General features: G+C 35.0%; 1 protein-coding gene and 1 long non-coding RNA gene across 5 annotated transcripts; one reads left to right on the top strand and one right to left on the bottom strand.

Moving 5' to 3' along the window:
- The first annotated feature begins 317 nt into the window (after nucleotides 1–317).
- Nucleotides 318–9999, top strand: LOC117133307 (uncharacterized protein At2g29880). Of its 4 annotated transcripts, XM_033289232.1 has the most exons (5): nucleotides 318–3305; nucleotides 3538–3711; nucleotides 3824–3936; nucleotides 4177–4532; nucleotides 4615–9999. In XM_033289232.1, the coding sequence occupies exons 3-5, from the start codon at nucleotides 3849–3851 to the stop codon at nucleotides 5173–5175; spliced, it is 1005 nt and encodes a 334-aa protein (XP_033145123.1). In that variant the 5' UTR covers nucleotides 318–3305; nucleotides 3538–3711; nucleotides 3824–3848; the 3' UTR covers nucleotides 5176–9999. The 4 variants fall into 4 exon arrangements, 2 of the variants coding, with proteins under 2 accessions (XP_033145123.1, XP_033145124.1); XR_004457108.1 differs by lacking the exon at nucleotides 4177–4532 and having other exon boundaries at nucleotides 6429–9999; XR_004457109.1 differs by lacking the exon at nucleotides 4177–4532 and having other exon boundaries at nucleotides 6423–9999.
- LOC103863408 lies at nucleotides 3975–11350 on the bottom strand. Its single transcript, XR_004457110.1, has 2 exons — nucleotides 10014–11350; nucleotides 3975–8771 (listed from the first exon to the last, which is right to left on the bottom strand). It is a non-coding gene; the product is annotated as an uncharacterized LOC103863408 (long non-coding RNA).
- Nucleotides 11351–11409: the final 59 nt, after the last annotated feature.

The following is an 11409-nucleotide window of genomic DNA, read 5'->3' as shown; positions in this document are numbered from 1 at the left end:
CAACAGCTCTACAGTGCAACTCCATTCCTCAGTATAGTGAGATCCCAACAGCTTCATTGTCAACCCCTTCCAAATCTGCTGAGTATACGAGCATCTGAAGAAGAGGTGTTCTCGAGTTTCCATATGACCTGAGCACAAGACGCAGTGAGCATCCGAATTTGGGCTCCATTTTTGAACACGTACACCTGTAGCCAAACGATCATGAATTATCCAAGTGAGGCCTGAGACCTCCTCAAATCGCTGGAAGACTTTGATTTTTAAAATGCACCATTACTTAGGGGGTATATTGAATTGAGGATTTTAAAGTGTTTTGGTATCACTACTATATAAAAGCAACTAAATTGGAGCTTTCTAAGCACTGCCACATGGGCACAAATATTCCTAGCCAATGAAACTGCCATGTCAATGAAAATCATTTGTTGTTGATCTAGGGTTTGCCCACTCCCGCGACTCCGGCCCTTCCAATGCACATACGCTTTTTTCTACGTCTGCAATCAAATCCATAAAACTCTTTATCTCCCTCTATCTCTACGTCTACAATCAAATCCATAAAACTCTTTATCTCCCTCTATCTCTACATCTCTCCCTCTTTCTCTTACCATCACTAACGGTTGCGTTTCATAACAGGTCTCGCTATCTATAGTTTCATAACTTACGTTCAACCATAATACTATTGAACGGCATCAGAAATTCATGAGGCGGTTCATTGAAGTTGTTAATCTGCTCGACAGTATTGAACATGCGTAAGCTTTTTCTTCTCTTTGTTCTTGAAAATTATATCCCATGACTGTTATATGTAAACGTTGACACTGTTCTCTTGATTTTTTTACTTCCACCATAGGAAACATTTCAAGGCTGTTCTACAGCTCTCAGTAACCCTTGTTTTACCGTTTATCATGTAAAAAGTCATTTGCAGGTATGTTCTTACCCGTATTTTGTTTTTGTGCTACTCTAAGCTCCTTTCTCATTTTCTATTGTCTTTATATTTGACCATATATATTTTTGTGCTCTCCCTGAGCTATGAACCACACATGCATGATGCCTCTAGAGAATTAGTCACTTTTTAGAAAAGCTAAAGTCTTGAAGACAAACAGGCTAAAAAAGGACATGTATTTTGTATAATTGTGTTTCTTTCTTTCTTTCACAGGAGAACCTCAAGTGAAGAAGATGACATCTATCAAAGATATCAAATCTCTAGATATGAAAACTTAAGTAACTTTTATGTTCCAACCTGGAATCTTTCTTTCCTAATTTTTAGAATTATGATTGTTATAGTGTTACTTATATGTTAACTTTGTCACTCTTTCTTTACCAGGAGTTTTAAGATTACTTATAGTCCAAGGTTACATATGGAAGCTTAAAAAAAGACTCCATGAGCGGATCCAGGTAATGATTATACCTGCAAAGCTGCTATAAACTATCTTTCTTTCTCACCTTTCTAACCAGAAAGAGTATTATTCCTACGTATCATGACGATTATCTGATATCTTCATATGGCCCTTATCCAATGGTTCATGCAGTTACATATTGAAAAAGAGAGCTGGCTACATATGATGTTTTGAGAAGACATATGATGTTTTGAGAAGCAACAAAAGTTACTAGAGGACAAGAGCTCTTCCTCAATGCAATCACCAAAGCAATGCAACAAAACATTTCCAGCAGCTGAATTGGGTTTCGAGACAAACTGGAACCAGACTGACTCTGTTTCAATATAAAAAAAACAAAGGTAATATATCTTTGTGTTTGTTTCAATTCGAGTATTTTTAAAGAAATATTTTATCCTGGAAAAATAAGATACATATATATATATATTTGGACAAAAGTCCATATAAGAGGATACGACAAAGAATCTGTAATGTATATTTTTGTAGAAACAGAGCTCAAAACTAAAGAACGTGTGCAGATTTCAAATCAGAATTCAGCAACAGAGCATGAAGACAATCCTGGTAAATTGTTTCTTCTTTTAAATCACATGTGTGAGCACATTAATCTTTTTTTAATATACACATTATTGAGAATTGAACAAATTGGAGGAGACAATGTTACTTGAAAGGTTGAACCTGATGTTAAATTCAATTATCATACTTTCCTGCCTTCAGTGCTCATGCAATCAAGTAGCTTTGCAGATAAATTAGTGTTGGGGAGATAAGTTATTGGGTCTTTATTTTAGATAAGAGAAAAATGATGTGGACGCATATGCAACATAGAAAATGGTTGTCGAACTGTATATTAATATGTGTTTATGTTTGACTCCAAGTATGGAACATGAAAGAAAGGTTTTCAAATACGACAGAAAAGTAAGACACAAGAGCTGAAAGTGACGTCTACAGTCGGAAGAAAAATAAAGAAGCATTTGCAAGGAAAAAACTAAAAATGTTTCCTTGGGTTTGTATATCCCCGAGAATTAGATTTGGAAAGTGTGTGTTTTATTGAAAAAGGTTAGTTTGTGTGATTTTTTATTACCAAAATGGCATAGTTTTAGTGCACTTAGTAGAATACAAATAGTGAAAAATAATTTTATAACTTCAAATTCACTTATAGTTTAGGATTTTTTAGACTCATTCTCAGTTACATTATGTGTATAACAAGATAAATTTTCATTGAGATCTTAAAAAAACAAGTCATTGCGACATATGTAAAAATTTAAATAGAACAACAATTACATCAATAACTCCGCGCAAGCGCGGAGCCAAGCCCCTAGTTTCTTTAAAAGCTCCTGTTATTCAACTAATGATTTCTATTTTTTTCTTCAAATCCTGTGTTATTGAATATGATATTTATCTAAAGTAGCTTAAAATCACTTGTAATCCACTGTTATTCAATTAACAATTTACCAAAAGTAAATCAAATCTACTGTTATTCAATGTTAAACAATTTTAAAAGAAAAACTTTATGAAATGGATTTGAAACTATTTTTTTTGTTATTTTCAGTCAAAACTATCGTTACACAAATCCCACCATTGTACATGTTATTTGGAAATACCCAAAATCAAATAAAAAATTGACCACGCCTATGAGAACAGAGAGAGAACAAGGAAGCGAGAGATCAGAGACGAAGCTTTCCAGAAAAGTACTGAACTTTCGATTCCCTCTTGTTCATGAATCAATACCCAAGTCGACAATTTTGGAAGCCAAAGATTCGATTTTGGAGTCTCTCAAACCTGAAGGGACCCCTTTGATTGTTAGATTTGATTTCGTCTCGAGCTTTTCGTTGGATCCGAGAAAAAGGTTTTGTGCTCTGAAGAATCTGAGGTTGAGCTAAGGCACACGTCGATTGATTTGTTCCTTTGGTGTTCTATCAAAAGGTCTGTTGTCAAAATCTTCTCTGTTTTGGTTCTGTTTTTAAAATCCCATGTTATACACAAGACATAGAAGATTTTGACAACAAACCTTTTGATCCTGAAGAGTATAAGCAAGTCTAGTAAAGTTTATTTGTTCTTTTCATGTTCTACTCTATGGTCAACTAATGTTTGTGAGCTTGAAAACTATGTTAGGTTTTTGATCGTGACTCTCTTTGCTTCTCTATTTTTTCTACAGCTTTGGTTCACCCAAATAATCTTTGCTTCAACTCTCCGAACTCAAAAGCTTGAGGAAGTATTCTTCTACGAGACTTCTTGCCAAGTATGAAAGCTAAGGTAGTAGATTAGAGCTTTGGTTCTGTCCTTCCAAGTATGCAAGCTAAGGTACTGCTTGACAAGTATGCAAGCCAAGGTACGCAATGCTGATTTTCTAATTTTTGTTTTGGATAAATATGCATCTTTTTGATATCTTTATGGGCTGCTCCTTAGAAAATTGAATAATATGATGGGATTTTTTCGTTTAGTTGTTTAATTAGGGTTTAGGTAGGTATGCACATATATATAAAATCAGTAACATGGAGAAGAGCTTACAAAACTGATAGGATACGAGCATCAATCATCTCTTTTATTTGTCAAAGTGAGTATTCTTTTTCATCACTTTGGCTTACTGGAATGTGTAGTTTCAGATTGGTTTCATTATTTTGTTTAGTTTTCATGAATTTGGATGATGTTTGTCTTTGAATATTGTTCCTTTTATGGGTTTGAGTCTTTTGACGATCAATATAAAACCTGTTAATTCACTATTTTAGATATGGTTTTACAAAGACTATAGATTTATTATCTTGGTTCTTATAATCTTGTGGTGTTATATGACTAGTTACCTTCCAAACAATGGGAGATCCAAAAGACGTAAAAGGTAAAGGTCAATACCACTCATGGTCTGGACCTGAGCACAAGTTGTTATTGAGGTTACTAGTGGATGCAATCAATCAAGGTTTTCGTGATGCCAGCGGCAAATTCAACAAACTGACGGTCGAATTCAGAATACTAACAACTCTACAACAAGAAGTTGGATCTAAAAAAACCTACGGTCAGTATAAAAATAGGATGAAAATCTTGAAGGGTAGGTACCAAGTGTTTGCAGATTTTCTTCGTTGTAGTTCTGGTTTTGGGTGGGACTCTGAAACGAAAAAATTCACAGCAGATGATGAAGTATGGAAGGTCTATCTGCAGGTAAAAAATTATAATATGAAATTCATGCTTATGTTTGTGTTGTTTACATATGATTCTTATTATAGTGATCTTTTTTTAATAGGCTCATCCAAATAATAAATATCTGCGTGATGATTCTTTTGAAGAGCTAAGGACTATATTTGAACAGAATACTGCAACTGGGCAGAATGCTGTGGGACTAGGTGATTCTGTTGATGCAGGATCCTATCAATTTGAAGAGAACGAGAAGACAAATGATAATGATTTTGTCCATGTGATATATGAGGGAGGAGGAATAGAACACCAGCAAACATGTGAACCTTCATCAAGAAAAAGCATTGGAGAAAAGCTTTCACATAGAAAGAAAGCTAGGACAGATGCATATAACTCGGAAAGGGTTTGTGAGGAAGTTACAGAAATCAGTAGCCAAATTTTTGACATGATTCAGAAAAGATGGGTGAAGGAAGCTGAAGAAAAAGAAGCTGAAGACAAAGCTAACAATGTTTGGGATGCTATCAAGGAAATTCCTGACTTGGATGATGATTTGCGTTATGAGGCGATGACCCTTGTTCACAACTTAGGCATGAAATCTGGTTTCGTGAATATGTCCATAACAGATCGTTGTGGATGGATTAAAAGAAATCTCCGTAAACCAAGTGGCTGAAGTAACATGATCGGAGTTCTAAAGATAGTTCGTCATCTTGGAGTTTTTATTTCTTTAAAGTTGAGTTTTTATTATTACTTTAGCTATGGTTTTGTTTCTTCTTTGCAGAATTGTTATGATTTTTGTTCTTTATATGTTATTGTTTTTGTTTTTTAGCTATCTTCTTGTTTTCTCCTACAATGGTATAATTATATTTTACATAGGAAAGTAGTATATTCTGTTCAAAGTAAACATTGATTTTGGCGGCTAAATTTGGCGGCTAATTCGTTAGGATACGATTCCTTAATGATTTGTGTAACCTTATTTATTTGTCCTCTTCTTCTCTAGCTAAAGTTCATCACCGCCGCTTTATATTACGTGAGTATCTAGCATTATTTCACACTTTGTTCACCAATTAGACAGTTTCTTATGACTTGTTATTTATGTTTTTGTGCAGAGATTTCAATGGCTCATATTGTTAATGCAAATGAAGAGATACAAATTAGGAAAAAGAGAAAAAAGATGTCAAATTTCAAGATAGACGTTGATATTCTCTTACTGGTCTTTTCTATCATTGTGAAGGTACGTAATGTCGCTTCACGTATTCCACAAATTTCAAGATGGAACGCATATTCTTGCGATGATAAGTGGAAAGGATTCATCTAGCTATTGCAATCGAAAAGGACAACTATCACAAAATGTTTTAGCTGCATGCAATTTTGATTTAGAATTTATATATGTTCTTAGTGGATGGGAAGGTTCAGCTCATGATGCTAAAGTATTACAAGATGCTTTAACAAGAAATTCTAACAGATTACAAGTTCCAGAAGGTATGTCTGGTTCTTATGATTAAAATATTGATGTGTTATTTTTGTATTTTCTTAAAACTATTTGATATATGTTATATGATTTCTGGAAAATTATATTTAGTCGACTGTGGATACGCCAATCGTCGTAATTTTCTGGCTCCATTTGAAGTACTCGCTATCATCTTCAAGATTTTAGGGGACAGGGCAAAGATCCTGTGAATCAAAATGAGTTGTTCAATCATCGTCATTCATCCTTGCGAAATGTGATTGAGAGAATTTTTGGCATCTTTAAGTCAAGATTCCTCATCTTCAAATCTGCTCCACCATTTCCGTATGAAACACAAGCAGAGTTAGTTCTTGCATGTGTTGTTTTACATAATTATCTTCGTAAAGAATGTCGTTCAGACGTGTTTCCTGAAGAAGTTGTTGTCGCTGATGATAATGAAAGTGATGTTCAAGAAATAGGTGAAGATGAGAACATGGATGATGATGTTCAAAATGGCACTCAAGAACAACAAAGAGTGAATGCTAATAATTGGAGAGCAAATATAGCAGCAACCATGTGGACAGATGCTATGCATATGGGATCTTGATGCAGCAACAGTTTACGTTGTTTTTAGATGTTATCTCTGCTACTATGTTTTTAAATTTATCTTTCATGTTATGGTTTATGAATTTGGTTTTTTGATAAACAATTTTGATCTATTATATTGGCTTTTAGTAAGTTCTGGAGCTATCTTGAATATTGTCAAGAGACTGCTGTTCAAACTTGTTGCAGAGATTGAATTGGAAGAAGTACAAGACGAATTGATTATGTAATATGCCATTGGATCTTCTTGCTTTTGGGATCTCGATGAGTCAACCTCAGGAAGTTGGATATGGAAGAGTATCTGCAAACTTTGATCTATAGCTCTTTCTCTCGTTCTCACAAACGAAGGAAGAAGACAAAATATTGAAATTTCACGTTTTTACTCTTTTGGAAAAAATAGTGATTACTTCATGTTTTAAAATAATTGGACTTTGAAAAGTACTCTGAAATTTAAGTTCAAATGACCTCAAGTACTCTGAAATTTTTAAAAAATCCTATCCAAATCTATTTTCCTTTTTTTAAATCCCACCCATCGTTTTGGGATTTAACCCAAATCTCTTCAAACTCCAATATTTTTTCAAATCCACCCAAACTTTTAAAATCCACATTTCAATACATCCCAACTTCCAAACACCAATTTGGAACTTGAGGGCCAAGTCCACTAAAAACATGCAATAAATTTACAAACAACATTGCTGATGCACACCCTTTATACACCAGGCGAGAGTTTCCACCAATCACACCAAAGTCCACACACTCTTCAAACATCTCTCCAGGTTAGGCAAAACCTTCAACAACATCATTCAAGTTAAGGAAACAAAAAGCACTAAATCTAGATCAATATGTTCCCCTCATAAATGCAAAGAGCCAAAAACTTTGAGTGAATTAACTTATTATTTTAAAAAATAACTGAGTGAGGAAAGCGGAAAATGATAACTGAGGAGAGAAAATGTGTACAAAAAAGTGTAAACGCAGCAGCCGCGGATATGGGTGGTTGCGGTTGTTGCGGTTTTAAGCGTTATTATGTGGTTTGTACGATTGGTACAACGGTTAAAAATTGGTGTATTTGCGGATACTTAAGACTGGTTGTTACCAAATGCAACATCAATTTAATAGTAAATTAACAATATTAACACTTCACAAAATAAGAAAATATGAAAATCATATTATTATAATAAATCTAAAAATTATATTTATAAAATCAAAGTATTAATATTTTTTTAAAAAATTGGGTTTATATATGTATATATATATATATATATAATATTTTGTAATATTATATTATACTTATATAAATAGACATGAAGGAAGGAGAAACCATCCACAGCCCTAATCTTATATGACCGAAATAATATAAGATTATAATCCTACCCACAACCCATAATACTAAAATTTACCCCAACCCATAATATTAAACCCTAAATCTCAATCACTAAACCCAAACCTAAATATAAACATATATGTTTATAATATTTTTATAGAAATTAAAAATCTGAAAATATATATAATATTTTGTAATATTATATTATACTATATAAATAGAGATGAAAGAAGGAGAAACCATCCACATCACACATTTATTGACCACACACATATGCACTAAATCTTCTAATCCATATGGCAGAAATAATATAGAATTATAACCCACCCACAATCTTTAATAGTAAACATTATCCCGACTCACAAATACAAAACCCTAAATCCCAATCAATAAACCTAAACCTAAATATAAAAAATAATATATATTTATAATATTTACACAGCTGAAGAAAAGTAATAGAGATAAATGATGATGAAAATAAAATAAAATAAAATAATAAACATATGTTAATGTTAATTGGGGAGAAAAAAAACAAAAAAGAAACGAGAAGATGTTAATCGGTTGTCTTCGAAAGTAATTTGGTACTAGGTGGAGATCCGCACCTTGTGCGGGGGTGAAATTACCTGAAAAGTAACTAAATTTACTATACAGCTTGTTCATAATTTCCATTGGACATTATATTAAAATTCTACAATATGTTATGCTTAATTAAGTAATAGTTAAAACAAGACTTGTATAGCGCAATATTTTAGAATCAAACTGTTGGAATATATTAAAAAGATGGACCAAGACTTTTTTTTCTTCTGGTAAAATGGATGGACCATGGTTGATAGTAGAAATAACTATAAACTTTGAAATTTAAGAGGAGATTGAATCAATATGTGAATAAGCTTACGGACTGGTTGGATTATAGTTTTTTTTTTTTTTTTTTTTTTTTTTTGGTAAACATGTTAAAGTATTATTACCATTTTTGATTTGTGACAGAAGGTTACATAAGAGACTTGTAGCAGATGATTAACTAAATAGAACAAGAAACTAATCTAAACAACACTACTCTAAAACTACACTAAACCCACCCTTACCAACGACAAACGCACGGAGCAAGACAGGAAAACAAAGCTAGCGAGCTAAAGCGAAGCTGTCTCTGAGCCACAGCAGCTCACAATAGGTGGTCGACATATCACACGGAGACACCGGACCCGGTAGAATGCGGCTTGCCCAGAGTCCGGTTCTGAAGGATGACCTCAACACAAAGGAGCCAATACGAACATTGACAGTTTCACCAGGCGACTGCTAGCGAAGCAACACGGCAGACCACACAAGACGATGAGCCGCAAGGAAGAGCGATTATTCAGGAAGGAGAATCCGCCGGAAGTGCCACTCCACCGCACCTGAAACCAAGGAGACAGACCAAACCAGCACCTTCCCTAAGAGAAAGGTCAGAGACACGCCCTAGATCAAGCCTCCGAGACTGGATGGGACCGCACGCGCCGCCACAGAGCACAAGACCGCAGTTGACAAATCCACAAATCCTAACTCCACGCGCCACTACCACGGAGAACCCGAAGCAGATAACCTTAGACCGGAGCCGATGGCCTAACCGAAAGAGACACCACGAGATCACCTGACAAGTCTAAAGAAACCAGGAGAGGGAAGAGAGCCAAGACCGAGGAAACACTCCCCCGGACCCGAAACCGAACCCACCACCGGAACAGACCTGCGAGAAGCGCTCGCCCTAGCCGAGAAGGAGGAAAGAGGGGCGTAAAAGAAAGCGGCCGCCGTCTTCAACACTCAGATCTGGACCCCAGATCGAGCTTCCGCCACCTACAAACGACCAAAGAAACCTCGAGCCCCCAGCTTTCTCAACCTCGCCGTGCTTCCAAAGACCAAGACCGACAGATCTGAACCGCGGTGACGGCCAAGTCCCAGAACCACGATCATATCGGTAGAGATGGAGCGAAAGGTGAGAGGCGAGGAGAAGACAACACAAAAAAGAAAAGGGGTGGAGACCGACGACTAAACGACGTCGGCCGCCGGAAATCGATTTTAGATCTAGGTCTTTCTTATGTTCGGCGAGAGAGAGAGAGAGAGAGAGAGAGAGAGAGAGAGAGAGAGAGAGAGAGAGAGTTCAAAAATCTACCTGGTTGGATTATAGTTGCATTCATAATCTTGACAACATCTACTACATTACACAACTGGAGAATAAAAGCCATAGCTCAATTCATCAAAAAAATTTTTTTGCATATTACTATGATAAAGCCGCAGATAGAGGAAAGGAGATAAGAACATGATACATACATCAGTCGCTGCTGATTCAAACCACCCGTAACATGAATGAAAACATATCAGTTTGTTTCATTCTCAGGAAAAAGATCTAAAAACAAAGTTAAATAAGATTTGTGAATAAGTTTACATCAAACAAAAGATTCACAAATCTTATTCACAGATTTGTAAATAAGTTTACATCTAACTCTTATGCTTCGAATGTTTACAACCGCCTCGCACCGCAGTTAACAGTAACAAAAATCTCTACATATACCATATATCTATACGTTTTTATAACTGTTAAAACCGCACCGCAGTTGCACCACAGTTGAACCGATTGTCCCGCACCGCTCAAACCGCAGTTACCATTCGGAGCCTTAATACCTATGTGTATTCACTCATGTGTGTATTTCATGATTTTATTGGTTTTAAACATTTCATTTTACTTTTTTGTGTTACAAAAAAAAATCATTTCATTTTGGTCATTATAGGTTGCATTTAGGTATATATTGCAATTATATGTTCGATTGCATATAATAGGGGCTAGAGTGCACAATTGCAAATTTGAGACTGAATTCGAGGAGAAACTGTAAATTAATAAGTTTGAGGTCAAAAACAAAACCCTACAAATGATGAAGGACCATATGTGAAAATACGCTAAGGTTGTTCTTCGATCTGACCTGCACTTCGATACGCGACGGCGAGGCTTTGATTCGAAGACGACAGAGCTACCTTCGCAAGACACCGCAGTGGATTTTTTCGTGGCCATGGATTCCAGTGAGAGCATGTTGACTTGGAGCTGTGAGGGAGAAGGCAGCGTGCTTGATGTTTCACGGCAGTCCCTATGGCATTCATGTATTGACATCACGATGAAGTTCTATTATCATATAACATGATGCGTAAATTTGTTAATGTTTTTTTCAATAGAGTTCGGTTAAGAAACGTGTTAATCATATAACAAAGTCTCCCTTTCTCTTTTTTTTTAGACATCGTACGGCTGATGTTTCATCGATACTATTAAAAGGAAAGAAATCTTAAAAAAATTTACCTATATAAATTGTTTTGACCCTTTCATTTTTCTCATTATTTTTTGGTTTTATTTTAAATTTTGATTAACAATATGTTACTGTATATTTCTCTAACAATAATTTATTCAGTTCTTTTATTTATTCAAATCTCACTCCTAAATCTTAATCACCACTATTATTATATTTACCATTTTGACTTTTAATCGTAAAAGCATTAAGACTAATGTTTTATATTATCAATTT

This window comes from Brassica rapa, chromosome A04 (assembly GCF_000309985.2).
Source record: "Brassica rapa cultivar Chiifu-401-42 chromosome A04, CAAS_Brap_v3.01, whole genome shotgun sequence".
Taxonomy (NCBI): Eukaryota; Viridiplantae; Streptophyta; class Magnoliopsida; order Brassicales; family Brassicaceae; genus Brassica; species Brassica rapa.
This window is presented reverse-complemented; position numbering and strand designations above follow the sequence as displayed.